General features: G+C 43.0%; 1 protein-coding gene across 1 annotated transcript in view; it reads right to left on the bottom strand.

The window, feature by feature from the left end:
• Positions 1-22,499, bottom strand: part of TDRD9 (tudor domain containing 9) — a 143,240-nt gene that overhangs the window by 71,733 nt on the left and 49,008 nt on the right. The window contains exons 7-11 of the mRNA XM_066572415.1: positions 14,090-14,254; positions 10,786-10,889; positions 5,511-5,572; positions 1,395-1,449; positions 575-659 (exon numbers count right to left, since the gene is read on the bottom strand). Of these exons, the coding sequence (XP_066428512.1) occupies positions 575-659; positions 1,395-1,449; positions 5,511-5,572; positions 10,786-10,889; positions 14,090-14,254 (471 nt within the window). The remainder of the gene's footprint in view (positions 1-574; positions 660-1,394; positions 1,450-5,510; positions 5,573-10,785; positions 10,890-14,089; positions 14,255-22,499) is intronic.

The raw sequence follows: 22,499 nt of genomic DNA, 5'->3' as shown, positions 1-22,499 counted from the left end.
TAAGTTTGGGAGGTCCTGCAGTCCACCACCTTTAGGGATCTGGAGAAATCCTTGAAAGAACAGAGGTAGGCAAAACAGCTACCTCAGCATTCTCCAACCTGTCCCATAGACCGGGAACAGGAACTGAGGTGAACGGTGTTCCTGCCTTTAAAGAAATTTGAGAGGTTCTGGTTTCCTGTCCAGATAGGAGGCGCTCTCTCATGGGTGCTGCCATGGGCATAAGAGACATAGCTTTCAATCGCTGATAAGACCGTCCACTGGACCTCTAAGCTTAGAATAAGCAGGAAATTACATGAAAAAGATGATATCTCCTCTCTTCTCCACAACATGTTGTCTGCAGTTTGGACAATCTTCAAGTTGATAGATGAAGTACATTACAAACACCTTAAAATGCCTTAGATAATAAACAGTTTACTGGCAGTCATATGTAAAACTGTTGTAACCATGAATGGTGCCAAATGACAAACATAGCTTTACTACATCTGCACTAAAGCATACACACTGGCACAATGCATACATACTATACATGTATGAACATAAAGAAGTCTCATTTAGGAAAGCAAAAAGTAAATACCTTCCTGTAACCCAACACGGGAGCCATGAAGACCATATTCTGTTCATCAAGGGTGATGCTTGAATGCAATGGGTATACATGCAACCTATAAAACACAAGAATGTGTTCAGTGGTAAGGACAGGATTCTCTGGGTACAGAAAGTACAGAAGTGCTAATTTATAATGCAATAGGGAAAAAAATTCTTGTAAATTAAGACGAAACCGTACTGTTGCTGGGTAGCAACATCATTTAGTTGGCAGCTGCCAGATAGTGGTTTGCACTACTTCAATGTTGCCCAAGCATTGGCTTAGAAGACACATACTACATGCCATGAGGACACTCCAGAGGTCATAGCAGTTGGTACCAGACTCAGGTCTTATATCACTGGCAGGTAACAGTAGGACAAGAGACATATCACTTGGCCATATCTTTACCTTATCCATTTTAAAGTCAGTGTGGTTTAGTACCATTTGTCATAAATGAATGTGGTCTCTAACCTACAAGGTGTTGACGACTTTTCAACCATACTTCTGTTGGTTGGTAAGAGAAAAAAATGGATCACTTGTGTCAGGCTCCTGGGTCAGCTACATATAGCAGGTGCTCAAAACTAGATCCTGCATTGAAGAACTGGATTTGGCAAATCACAATATAACCGCACTAAGCTTATTCTTTATATACATATATACAACTCAATGTCAACTCCTATATTTTCGTGTGGCTTTTGAGCTGCAAGTAAAACCACCTCAGTTCTAATCTTCATTGAGAATGAAGCCCAATGATAAGCAGCGGGGGCAGAAGCTCTGGGCAAGGGCACAGGATGAAGATAAATTGTACGTTTACCTTTTATGAACCATGTTTGTGAACAGCTCATGCATATAGTTGATTTCAAACAAGCCTGTAAGAAGTGCAGATGAACAGTTAGCGATTCATTATTCTATATTATGTCATGTAACAATACAAAAATGTACTTTGACCCCAAAAAAGGGACTCAGCTGCGGGTTATTTTATAATTGTAAACAAAAGAAACTTCAATTCATGCGGAAGAACAAAACAAGAACCAATAATTAGTCCATCATCAGCGCTCACCAAGACACAAGATGTGAGCCGATAATTGTTACCTTGTTAGCCCAGGGGGCTTGCCCTGTATCAGATCTGCTCCTCAACAGCATCTTGCTCAGATTAATATATATTCCTCATGGCATTCTTAAGTCTACGCACAAACTGGTAACAACTTTCCTGCTTGATCCAAATCCCATTACAATCGCCCGGTCACCCATTGGCACCCCGCAAAGTGATTGCAAAAGGCTGATTGGTTCCCATAACAGCCAGAGGGCTGAAATAGGTAAATCTGCATGGCAGACAGAGGCCTTTAATACCCTGCCTCCAAGCAGGGTCTACTAGGCTGCTGTACCATGCTAGCAGCTGAAGGACCACAAAGGCATTTTAGTGTACAAGACTACTGCGGTTTCCTGAAAATAAGACCTACCCGATTTTTGGGGAGGGCTTGAAATAATAAGCCCTACCCTAAAAAATAGGCCCTAGCTACACTATATGATAAAAAATGCAATACTCACCTAGCAGGCGCCGTTCTGGTCCCTCCCGATGGGCTATAGCAGGCTTCCATGCAGTCCTCAATGCTGACGGAGCATCTCTTTTTAGTGACTGGGCTTGAATACCCACCTCCAGCAAGCGATTTGTTCAGGAGTCAATCAGAGCCAGCGCTTGATAAACCATTCACAGCCATCGGGATCTGCTGCTCAAGACCCTCACCGACCGGCTGTCTGGTGTGAGCACAGCTGTCCCTTCGCTGCATACCAGGCACAGCGCCATACATTTCATAGTGCATATAATTGGTATTGCAGCTTGAACGTGATTGTGCCTCTCTCAGGTCATATGACCAATGAATGTGATGTTACAGGCCTGAGAAGAGGCTGCAGCACTCACCCAAGTGCCACTGCTTCTTTAATCACCTGATCAGATCAGTGGATTAGTGACAGGCCCCCCACTAATCTGATATTGGCTACTTATTCTGAGGATAGGTCATCAATATCAGAGTCTCAGCAAACCCTTTTAACCACTAAGTCAACTAACATACATACTGATTTAAGATCCATTGCTAAAGGTTAATGGAAGACATAAAGACATCCAAGCTGCTGTATGAAGGCATACAGAAATCAGGGAAAAGGTAGTGTCTGCATTAATATGGAACAGTAGAGCCTTGTGGAAACGGGAGCAAACAATAGAGCTGGAAATTGAATAATTGCATGTTATTTACGTTATCTACAACAAATGAGTTGTGACATATACAAACCTAAGGCTGAAAGGCCCAGATAAATTAAATGACTGACAGGAAGGACATTTTGCTATGCACTGCAGGCTATGTATACGACTCTCGGCGCACACAGTACAGCCTTGTAGTTCATGTGCTTCTTGCTTCAGCCAAATCATTACCCTCAACAACTTCACCTAAAAGCCTGCTCAGTGTCCTGAATAATGTCCAATTAAGTACGACTCAATGCACCCATAAACACGCCCAATAAAACTGGTCAGGAACCTTGTTCTTTCTCTCAGGCTTTATCGCCATCTGATGAGGAGTACGAAAGCAAAATGTCAGTTTTACACTGTGACAAGGCGTTAGTCTTTTTTGTATCTTGCTAAAAACGTGTATGTAACACTTTAAATTAGATCAGTTTGTAGCAGCAGAGGATGAACAACGTGTTACAGGGGACAACATGTTCTTATAGTAATATTCTACTGGGTATAAAATATTCGTTATTCTGCTTACTGGAGACATACTGTATTACTTTGTTAGAGAGTAATAAAGTGGCCCCGTCATAAAAAGCTGGCAGCGCGGTAAGAGAATGATAGGGGACTGAATTTACATTTATAAGACTTCAGACACGACACTAAACTTAAGTGTCTTCAGCCTCCATTGTTATGAGGACTCGGGATCTGCTAAAGTCTATTTAAGAGCAATTTTGCCATGGCTCAGCAATCCTTGTACGACTCCGACCAAGCAACGAAAGCTAAAAGCTTACTTTACTTAAGCTGTATGTAACTGATCAGGCTATTTAATGGGACATCCCATGAATCTATTTCATAACAAAAATCCCGAAAAGCTATTAATGGCCATTTTAAAGTAATTTACACTTTTTTTTGCATTAAAAAAAAATCCTCTCTATCATTTTTTGCTTTAATGTGTCTTGCTTGGTGTTGCTACTAATCTGTGTTGCTGGAGGGCACAGCCATCGGACAGTATCAGTTTCATTCACCCTCTATCTAGTCCCTTCTTAGTGCCCTGCAGGAGGAGCCTTCTGAGTTAGAACGCCATGCACTCCCAAGGATCAGCTCTTTGACAAGCTATTTCTATTGGCTGTTGTGAAGTGAACAGAAAAGTATTAAATGGAGACCTGGTTGTGGGAAGAGTGACTGAGCATGTGTGTCCACCATCACTGCACTTATTAGGTGGATGGGCACATAACTATACAGGCGGATCATCCGGAGGCACCATAATATACAAGGTATTGTCACAACGCTTCGATGGTTTTTTGTTTGTTTTTGTAAGGGAACCTGTCGTCTTATATATGTTGCCATTACTGAAGGCAGCATATAGTGACAGAATAATAATAATAATCTTTATTTGTATAGCGCCAACTTATTCCGCAGTGCAGAATGCTGAAATCAGAATGTTTGTCTTTTATGGACTAATGTTATGCAGCTTTTGGGAACTTAAACTTTTTCATCCTGCAACTTGTGGCCAGAAAAAAAACTTTGATTATTGAGGAGCCGTCTTCCCCCTCCACAACTGAGTTTTCTTGTTACAGTTTGTAACGCGAAAACGGTCAACCGTGATGGGTGGAGAGCAGTGGATCATAAATAATCGGGACTCTTCTTTAGCAACAAGCTGCAGGATAATGCTATGTTTACATCTACGTTAGAAGGTTCAGTCGCAGATCCAGCACGAAACTATGGTCAAAAGAGAGAATCGAACAGACCCCGTTTTAGTCAATGGAGTCTGTTTGGCACCATTCAGTTGCATCACAAAACCAGTCAGTCAATTTGGCCAGGGGATTCCCCTTTCCTGCTTACATAAATGAGCAGGAAAACGGAATCTCCCAACACAGATGTCCCAAGTTCTCAAAGCTACACAATATTAGTGCATAGGCGACGGACCACTGAAATCAGCGTATCTGTCATTACTCTATGCTATCTTCAGTGATGGCACTGTAAGCAAGACGACAGGTTCCCTTCAGGAGCATGTAATTTGCAAACTGTTCACTTCTTATAGTTTATGCAATAAATATGTATTTTAATAGTGAGGCAATCCCATTAAAGGGGTTGTCCAGTTGTAAACTATTGACGATTTATCTTCAGGATAGACCATCAATAGTAGATCAGTAAAGGTCCATTGTCCAGTAACCTTACCAATTGTTTGCCTGTACATTGCCCTCATGCAGAAAGCGGATTTCTGCAGGAAGCAGACAGCTTCATTGTCAGTGCACTGGGCAGACTTGATATTGGACGCCTAGTTCCCATTCATTTCACTGGAAAGTTTGCTTGTAATACCAAGCCTGGCCACTACACTAAGAACAGAGCTGTCTGCTTCCTGCAGAAATGAGCTCAGTGCATGAGGGCACCAGCCCAGAGAACAGATTGGTGCGACTCCTGAGCGGCAGACTACCACTGATCTACTATTAATGGATAGGCCATCAACAATTAACTGACCAGCCCTTTAAAAAGGACCTGTCTGCTCTCCTAACACATAATTCAGTAAATACTCTTTCCCTTTTAAACTGTCAATTTTAAGATGTTAAAACATTTATTTTATGGGAAATTAAAGTATTTACTAAAACCGATCAGAAGAGCGGAAAGGGTATTCTTAATATAGATGGCTGTGTATCTAAGCTTGACTTCACATTAGAGACCAGCCGTTCCAACATTTAACTAAAAACTTACCTGGTAGAAATACCAATACACTGTTTGGCTCAATGGCTGCCCGAGGGTTGCTCTTCTTTTGTCTGTGGAAAATAGAACATATATAATGATGACTTCCCAAACCAACCTGCTGATATGAGGTTTGTATAATTTTTCTAGTGTAAGGTAGGTTCATACTATTTGATCAAAATGTGCAGTAAAAACTCAAGTTTATTACTAAATATAACAGGAATGCAAATTAAAATTATACGGTTTGCATTAAATCTGCACCTGCCAAGCCCCGCATAGTTTAGGTAGCCGAATCAAGGTTGACTGAGCCCTCCATCCTTCCAAGGTCGGTAAAATGAGTACCCAGCTTGGTAAGGTTGGGGGGGCTGGGGGTGGAACAAGTTGGCGCTATACAAATAACAAATTTCATGCTTTGCATTATAATACATCATAACAATAAAAGCAGCAGCCCAATATTGTGTAGGTCCCCATTGGGCGACCATAACAGCTGTGACCTGTCAAGACTACAGAGATAAATACATATAACCCTTTTGAGACCAGATATATTCTGGGATTTCATTTTAGTTTTGTTTCATCCATACCTTCTCAGAGCCAGAACATCTGTATTGTTTCTGATTATGGCGTTATGTGCAGGCTTATTTTTGCAAGGCAAGTCATAGTTTCTATTGATACCATTTTGGGGTGCATACAACTTTTTGCTTGTTCTTCAATTTTTGGGGACATGGAGGTGAACAAAGTAACGCACCACGGTGGATAGATAATGCAATATTTCAATTAAAAGATGGCAATACCAAATTATGTAAAAATGTGTCTTTTGGTCATTTTTTTCATGCATATTCGAGTAGGAAAACTGTTTTTTTTTGAGCTTTTAATGTTTTTTTTTTTTTTTTTTCAGGGAGCCAGGCCATGGCAACAAAACAGCACTCTGATCTCCTCACAGGGGAGCTGTTCTTAGGTCAGATGCAGTTGCCCTCCCTCTGTTGAGCCCTATAAATGCCGTGGCCAGACTGGCTGCGGCAACTAAAGGGTTAACGGGCAGGTGTCACCTGCATTTTACGACCTGTGCCTGCGGAGTGTGGAGTGGGCTTGGATAATAATGTCAGACTGAACGAAAGGGTTAAAATACTCACTTGGTAAGGGGGGCAAATCCCAATCAAGCAGCCTGAACTACATGTGTCATGCCAGTAGTTATTCTGTTGTCACAGGATGAATCACAGGCTGCAAAATATAGCAGCATGTCCAAACACATTACTGTACTCATTGCCGCACAGAAATCAAATTAACCACAATTGTTTTCCTTCTCAACAAAAAATGAAATACTTTACAAAAAGGAATAAACATTTTGTTAGGGCTAATCCCTCAGCAAAGGGCACTGAATGCCAGCCAGGCGCCCAACACACAGGGGCACGTGTCTGTTATGTAATGTTAGAGATACGCCGCACAAGGCTTTATGGAAAATGAGGGGTTTTTCTAGCAGTTTAATATTAGAAATAGCAGGCTTTCAACGTGAAGCAGCCTATCTGCGACTCCACATACAGCTGCTGCACCGTGACCTGCAACCTCCAAATGCTCACAGCGTAATGGGTACATCTGTGATACTAATGCGAAAAATACATTAAAAATGACATTCGCTAAACTCAGAATGTGGACATTTTACAAGGCAGTAAAGAAGAAACACATTGCATCAAACGTACAGCGCCGGTAATACAATACATACATGGAAAAGGTAAGCCAGAGGCTGCATTGTAAACACTAGCAGACCCCCAATTGATCATTATTTGCTCAAGGTGGCCATTTTCTCCTTATCCATATAAAGCAAATATAGCACAATCACCCATGACATTAAAATCACTGACCGGTAATCTGAACACCAGCAATTATCTCACGACAATAGCACCGTCACGGGATGGGATATATAAAGGGTATGAGTGTTGGAAGCAGAAAAATGGGGAAGTGTAAGGATCTGAGCAACTAAGCCAAGGCCAAAAAGTGATGGGTAAATGGCGGGGTCAGAGAATTTCCAAAACTAAAGATCTTCGAGAGGTGTTCATAGTACGCAGTAGTTCGTACTTACCATAAGTGGTCCAAGAGGGACAACAGGTGAACCAACGACCATGCAGTAGGCTAACTGATGCACAAGGAGTGATGCTTAACCTAAAGAGTGATTCAATCCCTGCAACCCGTCATGGTGTTTTCATGGGACCACAGGTAAAGAAGCTCATCAAGTGCACTGAATTCCGAAAGAAGCTGACCATAAAGGAAAATGCAGCTTGGAACAGCTTTGTGGCAGTTGTTAAAGGTTTCTTTGGGAATCATAAGGCCCACAAGTATGTGAAGCTGGTTGAAACTCGGGTTAAGACCTATGGCAAGATGGGTTGCAGGATGTCTCTAAAACTCCATATCCTTGATGCTCACTTGGATCACTTCAAGCGGAATATGGGAGAATACTCTAAGGAGTACGGCGAACGCTTCCACCAAGATATTATGGCCTTTGAACGTTGATACCAAGGACAGTACAGTGAGAGCATAATGGGAGACTACATATGGGGACTAATTTGGGAAAGTGGTGTGCAGTACAATTGTAAATCTAGAAAAACCACACATTTCTAAATATTGTCTTTGTTTTGTTTTAGATGTTGTCTGTTAATAAAAATAAAAAATTATAACCCATTTACATATATGGGGATTTACAAACTACAGCTCATCACGCAAAAATAAGCCACCGCAAAGCTCCGTCCATGGGGGGGAAAAAAGTTATGCTACTTTGAATGCAGTGATGTAAAAAAAAAAATTAAAAAAAAATTTTTCTAAAAAGCGGTTTTTATTGTGTAAAAGCAAAAGAAAATTTGTGATAATACCAGCCCGCTGAAAAAAATTATCATATCATTTAGGGATTATTCAGACAGGAGTAAATCAGTCGGGTTTTCATGCCCGGCCGATATATGTTGTCCCTCTCTGCAAGGGGAGGAGGCGGGCCTGGCCCGAGAGCAGTGCACTGAGCTCCTGCCTCCTCTCTGCAACACACCACTGTTTGCAATGGGAGAGGGCGGGATGGACGGAACTTAGCTCCCGCCCTCCCATTGCAAGCAAAAAATTAAAGTAAAGCAAGTAAAATCAAGAAAATAAGCATTTTGCTTCCGCTTTTTAGGTTGTCTTAATGTTTTTTTTTCCGTGAAGGATGAAATAGTGTGTTCAATTTATTGCACAAGTTGTTATAGATATGATACTAAATGTGGGTATTTTTTTTTATTTATTTTTTTTTACAAAGTCAATCCCCTCTATTGCAGCAGAAGACCAGTTCTCATTCAAAGCTAGTTCCAGCTGTGCCATAAGTGTACGTCCTGTTGCGTTAAGGAGTTAAAGAGGCTTTGTCAGCTACTTAGAGCCCAATAAACTAAGCTTATGGGCTTAAGGCCCTTTTACACACAACAATTATAGTTTAAAAGCCATCCTTTAAGCAATAATTATAATCGTTGTATGTAAATGTGTGTCCATCAAGCACTTACCATCCATTGCTGACTTCAGGTCCGCATGAAATCCTCGTACCTCAGGACGATAAGATAAGACGAACCGCACGCTGAATTCTCCGTGGGCAGCGCTCATAACATTCTTTAACAGCTGTTATAACAGCCGCCTATGCCGCTGGAGAACAATAGTGATGTATTTAGAGAACAGGCCACCAGCTGTTCTCTAACTTGATGCAGTGAAGTACTAAAGGGCTGATTAGCCTATTAGTACCTAATGCAAAATGATCGCTCAAAACTGTCAGTTTCTGACGAATTTTGAACGATCAATTGTGTGTGTAAATGCACTGCCAGAGTAGCTGACCTGCTTAGTCTGGGGAGTAAAGTTTTATACTTACCTTATCAAGCGTTCACCAGTTTTCAGTACTCAAACCAACCACTGAATACATTGGGCGAGTCCTAAATAGTCCTTAAATTCGGCTAGTTTGTGCACACTCTGTAGTCCGCTTAATGCGTTCAGTGGCGGGTTTGAGCGCTGAAAAAGGAGGGAAAAGTCTGTCTGGCAGGCAGAAAAAGGGCGTTTCTGCTTTTTAATTATGAGGCAACTATGACAATTTTGTAAACAAAGTGGCTTCTCCAAAGTTTCTGAAATTCTGTCGCCCAGACTGTGGAAAAGATGTCCTCTGTACTGCAGCACAAGTGTTGGTAAAGGACTTTGGTTATGTTAAACTGAGCTATGTTGAAGCACTAAGCCTCTAAAGGCCCTTTAGACCCAACGATTCTTGCTCAAAATTCACTCGAAGTTATCTTTTGAGCGATAACCGTTGCATCTAAATACACGGACATCGTGCAGTTTTCGTGCACAATTCGTTCCTCGCTCAATTCTAGTTTTCTGGAATTGAGTGATGAACTCTTATCAGCGGTGCAGACTGTTATCACAGTCAGCAGCACTGATGAGATTCTTTCAGCTCGTGTCTCGCTGGTAGTTTACAGCGGGATGCGAGCTGTAAGCTCGGAGAACAATGCAGCTGTTTGCTCATGCAAAACAGCTGTATTGTTCGCCGAGCGCTAGCAGCGGTGTCCTGCTCTGCCTGCATAGCTCTTTAGTAGCTAATTAGCTACTAGAGACTACGCAAAGATGATCGCTCAAAACTGTCACTCATACTGTCGTTTGAGCGCTTTTTGAGCGATCATCTTTCAGTGTAAATAGGGTGTAAGATAGGACCACAGAGAGTGTGTACAGTAGTTAGATGCCAGACAGCCAGGTGTTTAATTGTGTTGCATTTACTGTCAAGTATGAAGTGCTGTAAACCCTTGCCGTAATTCAATAAAACTGGCAGATGCCAGATATACTTGGGGGAAAAAAATTCTGGTTGCGAGTTCAATTTCTTAACATTGATGCCACCATTTTGAGAGAAGAGGTCAGTCCCGAGTTGTGACTAATCCCCTAATGTCACAATAAGTATAAATCTTACATCATCGGGCTCTGCAGGTTCCCTTTTTAGAGCCCATATACATAGCTTATAGAGTTCAAGGGATTTGACAGATTCCCTTCAAAAGGATCTATTGCACACATTTTGGTGCCAGATACCACAGGACATCTCCAAAGTGTCTGATAGAATCTATACTTCTGTGAGCCAGAGCTATATCGGTGGCAGCAATATGATATTAGGCAAGTGCTTTAATGCAATGTCTAATTGATGTGTACTGTTACTCCATTTTCAACTTGTATACTGGCTTTATTAACCTGTGAAGTCTTAATGTCCTCTTTTGCTAGACATCTCTGAATTAGGACAAGCCAGTTGGTTTCTCATAGCACTTACCTCTGCTCTTCCTTTTCCATATTATCAAATAAATTTATCAAAGATGCTGCAACTTCATACATTTCTTTACATATAGTTGGTTCATCATAGTAATGAGGCACCACCTAGAACAAGCAAATTAAATAATTAGGTGTGCAGAAAGAACACTCTTCCTTAAAAGGGGATTCCACCATTAATCAGGCACATCTTATTTAGACGACAAACTCTATTGAAAATGCTCCAAAAAGGGGTGACTCTTTCCAGAGAACAACCTTTTTAATATGCAATCCTTGTACTTCATGGTCTTCCTTTTAAAATGTGAATTGGCGGCACGATGCTCTCCCACACTTCCCATCAGTCCTAGTCTGTGTACTATGAAGTACAAATCCCCTGTACACATTACTTAGCAGCAGAGTAAACATATTAAACAAAGTGTTGTTCGCACATGCTCAGAGAGCAATAATGCACCAACAGTTCACTAACCGAGGGAGGACAAAACCTAACTGGCTTCCAGAGGATGGACTGAATCAATGGCAATCCATTATTAAAAGGGGTTCTGTTATTAGAAGAAGAAGAAAAAAAATCAATACTTACCTATTCCTCCCAATGCTGTCTTCTTACTGCATATTCTCCCCGCCGGTCTTCTCCTGGCTCCTGCAGTCCCCCGGGTCACCTTACCTCAAGCCAGCCGGATCCTCTTCTTCAGGTAACAAAGTGTCCATTCTCGGCAGTCTCGTTCCTGCAGGTCAATGTACGCTACACGTTCAGTGCCTAGCAGGGAATGCCGAGCTATTGCAGAAACTGCGCATGCACACTGTCTCATCACAAGTGTTCATATACTATTGTAACGAGACAGCGCGCATTCGCAGTCTTGGTAATAGCCCGACATAGGTGTCTGCATTCCCTGCTAGGCAGTGAAAGTTACGTCACTAGTGACGTAGCGTACATTGACCTGCAGGAAGGAGAATGACAAGAATCCGACTGGAGGTGAGGTGACCCGGGGAACTGCAAAAGCCAGGAGTGGATCGACGGAGAGAAGATGCGGTAAGAAGACCGAAGGGGCAGGAATAGTAAAGTATTGATTTTTTGTTTTTAATGACCAAGCCCCTTTAAGTGAAAGCTATAAGACTGTAATATATACCAAGCATTACATGACGTTTATTTCTTTATTATGCATCAAAAGAGCACCAATTTACTTTAAAGAGCCACTTGATTGAATATTTTGCTTCGTTAATTACCTTACTATCCCCCCCAGAAATGCGTACACGTGGCAAGTTATTTCTTTCTATATGAAACTCCATGCTCTTTCACGTCAGATGGTCACGTGATTTACTTATTTGGGTTTATGTATTCTTAAACTACTCATTTTGAAGTAAGCTTACCTCCTGTGATGGTCACCAATGCATATTGCTCTTCATAGCTAGGAACAGACACTCCTATTGCAGTTACTGATAACGATCACACCTCTCGTCAGTCATTGCAAAGGAGATAATAGTCTCTCTCTCACATGTACAGCTGCCTGGACACTATTTATATTGTCTTTTTTATTAACTGTAAATAGGGCTCAATTTTGAAGTAGGGCTTATACTTCAAGCATCCTCAAAAATACTGAAAAAGCATTCGGCATCCTCAAAAATCCAGAAAAATCCTGCTATGTCTTATTTTCAGGGAAACAGGGTATACATGCCAGTGAAATTATTTTCAGTAGTGCAGTCCCTTAATGATCAGCAAGCTTCATTCTCTCATTTCCTTTGAAATGCTAAAAATCATTTTTCTGGTTAATCATCATACTAGAAATCCTGAGATGATACTCGAAGGGTGATATTCGAAAAACAAAAGAAATGAAGATCTTTGCTGTGGTAGCAGCCGTAGAAGTAAAATTGAATATCATGATACCACTACGTTCCAACACTCTTACACCCACAGAACTAGGTGGATATAAAAATAAAAGGAGTTTTCTGCTTTGTATAATCTCTATTTCTTAGAAAGGTCCCCAAACAATAAGACGAAGACAAAGTGTCCTAAGGCAGAATTCCCCAGTGATCAGCTGAAAGGATCTGTGAGTAAACCTGCAAATAAGTTCTTCCCTGCAGCAGCACCAAAGGGGAAAATAGGCATTACACATGTGTAGTGCAGGACGGGAAAGGTCAGGTCCTCCAGAGTGAGGGGTGTTTTTGTAACCACTTTCTGCTCTGGCCAAGAGAGGAGGACCCTGAACAGAGGTCATCAATAGCAAATGGACATGAGTCTACCACTTCAGACCTTTGTCAATCACCTGCCGAGAAGAAATATGTGGCCGGCTCAAAACACCATGCATTTGGCAGTACAGCAGTATGGTAGTGCAGCTCTCATTCACTTTAATTGTAAACAGCTGCAGTAGCATACTAGCCATTACAGAACAGGCAGTATTTTCAGCTTTCCAGCCACCAAGTTCTTGCTCATTAGCTGATCTATGTTGGAGGGGGTGGGTGGTGCGGGGGTCGCAAACGAGGGGCCCTTTTTTGATCAACTATTGACCTGTCCAGTGAACAGATCCCGAATAGTTTAGTACTGGAAAACCCCTCTAAAAAACATGCACTAGTTTCTTTTTCTGTTAGAAATCACGTGTTTTAGTAGTAACACACACCTTAAGGCATTAACATATGTTAATCGTTAGAAACTAGAACCTATCCCTAGTTCTTATGACTTTAGGGCATGTATCTCTACTGTTAACACAAAATGACGTATGTAAGGTAACCAATCAGATGTAAATACCATCACCCTTCTGTACACTCCTTTTTTGTGATGCAATGCTTTGTCTGTAAAAAGCTATGTTACCTCCTGATAAAGAACAGAAGCATATAGCCTTTTGATACAGCCCTCTACGTCCTTGGCTTTATCAGCGTGGATGCCCTTCTCAATTACAATTTGGAGCAGGCAGTGAAATCAAACGGACCTGTTGGGGTTCCGATAACAACCCATTAAAGGCCTTGTGTCATTTCAAAAAATAATAATTAATTGGGATTTGAAGAAGGTGGCTGCAGCACTTTATTCTTAAACAATGCAACAATTCAGCAGAAATCTACTTTGAAAAGCCACTTGAAACGGAGCTTGGGTAGAGGGGCCATAGGATTGACTAGACTGACAAGCGTTCCTATACACAAACAGTGAGAGTCTTACGAGTCTAACTGATCTGGGCAAGCACAAGCCAGTGAGGCCACAGCCCTATGAATGCTAGCCTCGTTTGAAAAGAATTTTCAAATTAAGTTTTTTTCTGAAACACTGCAGTTTTCAAGAACAAACATCCATAGCCGCAATGTCCAGCGAAGCTCAGGTTAATACATACCTTAATATTAAGAACTGGTTTCAAGTCATCCAGATACAATACTTCAATATCAAATGGTTTTCCTTCAACTTTGAAGACATATGCAGGAACCAACCTATTAAGGACTGGCACTGCAAAATAGTCAGCAAATTCTCTGCAGTTTATGGTGGCAGACATCAAAATTACCTGAAGAAGGGGGGGGGAAAGGATTGTTAAACAGGTGGCTTATATTTACAAAGCAGAAATCTTTACCAATGTAATTTAAACCTCGCAGTTAATCAGCATAAAAACTCCAAGGGTTGTACCAATATGACGGGTTTTCCATGTTCACCTTATTCATAACTCCTATGAAAACATATAGCAACAACAAGAAAGCACAGGGTGACCTGCATGTGGATGGGGGGGGGGGGGGGGGGTCTGTGGTCCCTCTCTGGCCAACTCTGTGCATTAAAGGAGTTAGTCAGGTGCTCTCCTTTGCAGTGCCACAGATTGGATCCTGTATTTTAATGTGAGGTTTCCTGCATATGAGCTCCAGGAAAATAGAAGGACATGAAAAAATAAGCTTCAGATCTTCAATAGTATATATAACAAGCAGCAAAGTGTGTATGTGTCTCTTAAAGGGGTTGTCCCGCAGCAACAAAATGAAAAAATTTTTCACACCCCAGTCCCCCATGTTAAGCAAGCATTACAAACTACCCCTGTAAATCGTTTTTTTTAGAGAGTTTCTACTCACCATGAAGCGGTTTCATAAAGTTATAAAAATCTTCTTCCAAGATGGTCGCCGTCATTTCCCAAGGTGCACCGCTGGTCTTCTCCCGTGGTGCACCGTGGTTGTTCTTCTCCAGTCTGAGCTCCACTGCCGATTACAGCCACCTCACTGGCTGATCGGCACCACGTGACGGGGCGGAGCTACGCGATGATGCTGAGAAGGGGGAGGAGCCAGGACGCAGCTCGTGAGCCCGGACCCAACAAACGAGGATTCTTCTCTGCGCAAGCGCGAGTGTTGCGGCGACCAGAGAAGAAGGCTTCAGTTGTCGCCATGGAGACGGGGACGCCAGCACCGGAGGGGGTAAGTGTATAACTTCTGTATGGCCAATATTTAATGCACGATGTATATTATAAAGTGCATTAATATGGCCATACAGAAGTGCATAACTGCACTTGCTTCTGCGGGACAACCCCTTTAAGTAAGCCAAACAGCAGGAAAAGTTCTAGAGGTGGTACATATTTCACCCAGTTTGTTAAAAAGACACACACACAAAAGTCAAGAACACCTAGAAGTTGTCATTTTGCTACAAAACTTGGCTTGCAGTTACATCTCCTGAGGCCCTAAAAGTGTTTCCACACTTGGCCTATAAAAAGGCTCTCAGAGGCTACTTGTGTATAGTGACCTCTTTTTCCGACTGTGTAGAGCTTGTTGACCACTATTCTCTCCTGCGCTGCGAGAGCAAGTGAAAACACTCGCCTCGCAGCGCATCAAAAACACTGGAATATCGCCAGTGTGTTCAATAGGGCCAGCGGCGGCAGCGCTAGCCCCATTGAAAACGTAGGGAGAATACAGCGGACCTCTGCCACAGCTGTGGCAAGAGTTTCTTTCTCCCCGCGGGGACGAAGGAATCCTCTGCCACAGCTGTGACAGCTGTGGTAGAAATGCAGCATGCTATCCCATTGCTTTCAATGGGGTTGGCACTGCTGCCGGCCCAATTGAAAAGCAGTGGTTTGTGGCAACCCCAGCAACATGATTTTAGGGAAGGGCTTGAAATATAAGCCCTTCCTTGAAAATCATCATTAGCTGGAAAAAAAAAAACAAGAAAAAAAATGTACTCACCTCTCTGCCGCTTAGACGCGTCCTCCGGTTGGCTCCCCGACACTGCTATCCAGTACTTTCAGCAGATGGGGATTTAAAAATGCCCACCTCCTGAAAGGGCTGTGCTGATTGGCTGAGCGCTCAGCCAATTACAGTGTTTAGCTACAAAACATCAGCAGAACGCTCCCACGGGGGTGCCGGAGGGCCAGAGACCTTGCGTCTTAAGAGTCATTGAAGAGTCCCACTCATCTGTCCTCGCAGGCCATCCTGGGGTTCAGGGGACCCTGGATCCTTGTACTAGACACTACTAGTGGCCAGGCATGTCTCGAAAATCTGCATCGGCGTGCGGAGGGGCCTCTGAGACCGTTACCTGTGCCTTCTCGTCCGTAGTCGCATTTATCGGTAGATTTTATCACCGATCTACCTGAGTCAGAAGTTCACCACTATCCTAGTTGTTGTAGACCGTTTCTCAAAGATGGCACATTTCGTGGCGTTAAAGAAGCTACTTTCTGCGATAGAATTTTCCAAGATTTTTGTAAAAGAAATCATTCGTCTACATGGGTTCCTGAGAACATTGTATCTGATCGCGGTGTTCAGTTTGTTGCGCAATTTTGGCAAGCCTTCTGCAGAAACCTGGGAAAGTCGCTTTCCTTCTCGTCAGCATTCCACACGCAGACTAATGGTCAGACTGAGCGGAAGAACCAGGATTTAGTGCAATATTTACGGTTGCTTGCTAGCGAAAAGGCTCATCAGTGGGCAGAATTCCTGCCATTGGCAGAGTTTGCGCTAAACGACCGTACTTGTTCTTCCACTGGGGTATCTCCATTCCTTTGTGTATATGGTCAGCATCCTCACTTCCTTACAGCTATTTCTGCGCCGTCAGCCTGTCCTGCAGCTTATGTCGCCACAGAGGTGCTGCAGGGGGTATGGAAAGAAGTATGGAAGAACCCGTCCGCTAATGGGGATCCTTTGACCCTGGACACGAAGCTTGGAATCTTGCAATTCATCGCAGCGATCTTCTGCTCACGTATAAAAATCACGGCATGCGGCGATTTACCTATTACCTATTATAATGATATGTCACCGCGATTTTCCGCGATAAACCTAATAGTCCCCTGTGGCGGCTCCCGTGGCGGTATATCGCAACGCCCGTGTACAGCCGGCCTTAATTCTGAAGAAACGGTAAGTAACTTGTAAATGCCTTCTGTAATTCACACAATGATGCAATACAAATCAGAAATGCTTGTAAAGCAGTTTATGGTGAGACATAAGTACACTTCAAAGTCTGAATGTTGTTTTAGCCAGAGCTCAATTTAATGCAAATAATTTTATATTTCCACTGGCCTGCAGCAAAGTTTAGAAATTAATTTGAGTGAACACGAGAAAACTCTTAATCACAACACATTACACTGGTCACAGATGAATGCCATGTAGCCTCAGGGAACACAAGTTTTATTTACAAAGACTAACTAGGATCATTTTAACCCAGCTTTAGCCATCTTGGCATATGGTGGGCTAAAAACTGCTACATGAAAGAAGAGAAGTGGATTGTGATATATAGCAGAGGGGAAATGAGCAAGATGACAAATCTGACAGTTAAAGAACTGAGAGGGCTTCAAGTGATGCTCAAGACAGTCGCATATGTAACTGGGGGAAAAAAAATCATGATTCCTAATTTTCTAAACTTTGGAATCAAAGGCATATCATTTAGATTGTTTTTAATAATCCTGGAATCCTGCTGTATATTCAGAGATTTAACCCCTTAGTGACCCAGCCTATTTGCGCCTTAATGGCCAGGCCACATTTTGCAAATCTGACATGTGTCACTTTAATTCTGGGTTCACACAGGACGGATGTGCTGCGAAAATTCCATGCGGAATTTCGCTGCAGCAAATCCGCTTGCGGCCACTAATCCCAAGGTTAGCCGGCCATGTGGACGAGATTTCTCAAAAATCTTGTTCACACGGGACGGCCAATCCGTCGCAGCAAAGCAGGTGCTGCAGCGCTGATTCCCCGTCCGCAGCATGGGTTTTTGGGGGGGGGTTTCCACTGCAGCTTCACTTCTCTTTTTGGGAGCGCCAGCCGCAACGGAAAAGCATGCGGCCACGCCGCTCCAAAACCCGTGGCTAAGTGCCGCGGGTTTTTAAGCTGCGCTTTCCCAGTGGAAATCTTTCGTTTTTTTCACTGCGGCAAAACAGTGAGATTTCTGCCAGGAATACGACCCATGTGACCCCAGCCTAAGGGCTCATACCCACTGGTGATAGACGTTCCTGCGATGCGAGAGTGAGTTTAAAAAAAAGCATGATTATGAAACCAATGGTTTTCAATGGTTTCATGCTCATTTGCGATGCCTTCACTCAAGCCTTGCAGTGCTAAGAAAAATCTGCGATACCCATCTGCTTGCCCCGCCCCCTCACTTGGCTAGAGGGATCACTATAGAAACTCTTCCAGCCACGCCCCCGGGGAAGCCCTGGGAAAGCCCCATAGCCCCGCCCCCTATCTCTCCAAATATGTGGAGATATGTCAGAGATCCCCTGTAGCTCCCCCCCCCCCCCTCCTCTCCTCTCCTCTCTATGGGGGATTCCTAGCCTGCTTCCCGATCTTCTTTTATTGATTTCAATGAGGCCAGTGCAGCGGCTGACGGTCCTATTAACAAAAAAAAATGGGCGATATCGCAGATTTTCTTAGCACTGCGAGGCTAGAGTGTAGACATCACAAATGAAAATTAAACCATTGAAAATCATTGGTTTCATAATCATGCGTTTTCATTCGCTCTCGCATAGCAGGAAAGTCTATCAGCAGTGGGTAAGAACCCCAACATGGAATAACTCTGTTAAGATTTTGCCTATCCAAGAACTTACTAACATTGTTTTTCGCCACATATTGTACTTCATATAGGTGGTAAAAATAGACCAACAGAATTTGTGTATATTTATTAAAACACAAAAATTTGGAAAATTGCCATATTTTCAATTACAATACCTCAAATATGTGCAAACATACTGTACAAATTTTTGCTAAGATATATATTTCCATCTGTTTACTTTTTTCTAGACACACATTTGAACCATTTAGGAGACGTACAAATTTAACATTACTTATCAACACTTTGTTTTCCTACACCAAGCCAAGATTACAAAGGCTCATAGGTGTCAGAATTAGAGATGAGCAGGCAGGTACTCGCTAAGGGCAACGGCTCGATCGAGCATTGCCCTTAGCGAGTACCTTCCCGCTCGGGAGCAAAGATTCGGCTGCCGGCGGCGAGGGAAAACCTCTCTCCCTCTCATGGCCACAACTCACCTGTCACCCGCACCCGAACCTTCTCTTTCGAGCGGGGAGATACTCGCTAAGGACAATGCTTGATGGAGTAATTGTCCTTAGTGAGTATGCTCGCTCATCTCTAGTCAGAATGATTAAGAGGGGAAAAATAAAATAACATTTTTTAAAAAAAAATATGAAATTTTTTAAGACAACCTTTTTCTATAGTGCACATGAAACTGAGGATTTGCACCCCGAAATAGATGCCCCAGTTTGTCCTGTGTTCAAAAACATACCAATAGTGGCCCTAATCTTATGTCTGTATGCACAACAGGGCCGAAACGGAAAGGAGTATCAAACTTCAACTCTAACTTTTACATGATCGCCATTATCCATAGAATAACGGCAATCACATGACCCTGACCGATCACCATGGCCCTCGGTAATGCACCAGGCTACTTTTAGTAGCCAAGAGCAAGGAGATTTTAAATTTCCCAGGCCCTCCCCAGCTTCTGCACTTGCGCTGGAGCTGGGGGTAGGTCCACGGGTGAAGAGCCCGTCGAGGGACATTGCTGGAGGCCTTAGTAATTTCACCTCCCTTATGGATCAGATCAGTGACGGGAGGTGAAACTAACTTTTTTTACTTTTACAATGGATAACGGTGACCACGTGACCAAGAACTGCATACCGTAATCTCCTTTTGAAATATCCAGGCTCTCAGCTACACATACCAGCCAAGAGCAGGGTGATTTTAAATTTCCCGGGCCTCTCGGCCCTCTGCACGTGTGTGATGTTTTACTTCTGGTGCGTGCAGGAGCAGAAGGCGGCGTCAGGTCCTGGAAGGACGAGAACGCCAATCCATAAGGGGAGCTGAATCTTTACCTTTATTTTACTTTGTGTTTACTTTCATGCGATCACTGTTATCAATTGGATAACGGCAATCACATGACATGGGGTCGCTCCCCGCAGCCCCCCATGACAGGTCCATGTTCTCTGCTACTTCCAGCAGCTGACAGCATGGAGCTGTCACGGCCTCCGCAGCTTTAATCCTCAGGCCGAGTGTGTTTTAACTGCCCTAAGGATTAAATCCAACAAAGCTAAGACGTAAAAAGTTAATGGAGTGGTCACTAAGAGGTTAAGGGAATTTTTAGATATGCTTTATGGCAGATTCCTGCGCCATTCACACAATGGACAAGAGAGGATCCACTGAGTTGCATGGGAGACTGCTCTAGGCATACTCTGTGAGGTGTGGAGAGGTCATTTTGCAGGGAGTTACAGTTAATCACCTATTGTGAATGATGGATCCTGTGTTACCTACATACAGGTGTTTTTACCTTTCAGTATAATCCTGCCTGTGAGGTTAGTGATACGACTAATGCAAAGCTCTCTCTACAGATCTGGAAGTGACAGACTAGTAGTAGGTATATGCAGATATCATAGGGTGTAGAAACTCCTATCACGTTGCAACCGATAACAGGCTCCTGTCACACAGTTATAATGAAGATAATGATAATTTATCCTCCTGAATGCATACTTTTGGTCATTAGCTTATCTAGGCGAATGTATAGGTTAATATTTATACTGTCCACCCAGCAGGCGAAGATGGTATAGCCTCCAGCTAATGCAAAACTAACGCACAATGGAATTGTTTGATAATGAAAACATCAAGGTGGTGTCTAACAAGCATCAGACAGAAGGCTACACTGCATGGAAGACCTCCACGGTGTGACAATCAGGTAAGGGATAACGCACATAGACAGATTTCGGCCGTGTTCCCTGGGGCGGAAATCTGTGGCGGAATAACGAAGCTATTGGCTTTTTTGCCTGTCAGTGCTCACATGCACAATTCTGCCGTGGATTTTCGCTGTGGGTGGGAAAAAAATTGCGACGTTCTATTTCATCGCATTTTTCCGCAGCAGAGGTCTCCATTAACATTGTATTAATCTAGACCGCGATCACCAGCGGGGACTTTTTGTATACCACCGCAGTACTCCCGTGGCGTAAATCCGCGGGAGTATCCCGCTCCGTTCGTGGGCATGAGCCCTAAGGGCAGCAGTGATGGTAAAAACAGTTTTCAGGGGAGTGCTTTTTTTACCCCTTAGTGACCAAGCCTGTTTGCGCCTTAATGACCAGGCCAAATTTTGGAAATCTGACATGTGTCACTTTAACATAGCATAACTCTATAAAGGTTTTGCATATCGAAGTGATTCTGACATTGTTTTCGCCACATATTGTACTTCATTTAGGTGGTGAAAATAGACCAACAGAATTTGTGTATATTATTATAAGTGCCAATATTGGGGAAATTTTGAAATAAATTATCGTTTTTTTCACATTTTCAACTGTAATACCGTATATACCGGCGTATAAGGCGACGGGGCGTATAAGACGACCCCCCAACTGTCACCTTATACGCCGGTATTCAGTGGAGAAAAAAAAAAAAATTTTATTACTCACCTCCCACGGCGTTCTGTCGCGCTCCGGCAGGATGTCGCTCGCTCCGGCAGGCTGTCGCTCGCTCCTCGTCCCCGCCGCAGCATAGCTTTCTGAATGTGGGGCTTGAAATCCCCGCTTCCAGAAAGCTAATACACACGCCGGCAGCCATGACATCATTGAATGGCTGTGATTGGCTAAAGCACACGTGGCTTCAGCCAATCACACTATTCAATGACATCATTGAATGGGTGTGATTGCTAACACGTGCGCCTTCAGCCAATCACAGCCATTCAATGATGTCATTGAATAGTGTGATTGGCTGAAGCCACGTGTGCTTTAGCCAATCACAGCCATTCAATGCTGTCATGGCTGCCGGCGTGTGTATTAGCTTTCTGGAAGCGGGGATTTCAAGCCCCGCATTCAGAAAGCTATGCTGCGGCGGGGACGAGGAGCGAGCGACAGCCTGCCGGAGCGAGCGACATCCTGCCGGAGCGCGACAGAACGCCGGGGGAGGTGAGTAATAAAATTTTTTTTTTTTACACTTTTTTTTTTTTTGTATTACCGGCGCATAAGACGACCCCCGACTGCAGAGCAGATTTTTCGGGGTTCAAAAGTCGTCTTATACGCCGGTATATACGGTATATCAAATATGTGCAAACATACTGTACAAACTTTTGCTAAGATATATATTTCCATCTATTTACTTTATTCTGAATGCACATTTGAAAAACTTATGTTTTTTAACCATTTAGGAGATGTACAAATTTAACATTACTTTTCAGCATTTTGAGGAGCACTTTGTTTTCCTGCCCAAAGCAAAGTTTGTAAACGTTCATAGGTGTCAGAATGATAGATACCCACACAAATGACCCTATTTTAAAAACTACACCCCTTAATGTATTCACTGAGGGGGGTCAGGAGTATTTTGAC

Source organism: Eleutherodactylus coqui, chromosome 6 (genome assembly GCF_035609145.1).
Source record: "Eleutherodactylus coqui strain aEleCoq1 chromosome 6, aEleCoq1.hap1, whole genome shotgun sequence".
In the NCBI taxonomy this organism is placed as follows: domain Eukaryota; kingdom Metazoa; phylum Chordata; class Amphibia; order Anura; family Eleutherodactylidae; genus Eleutherodactylus; species Eleutherodactylus coqui.
This window is presented reverse-complemented; position numbering and strand designations above follow the sequence as displayed.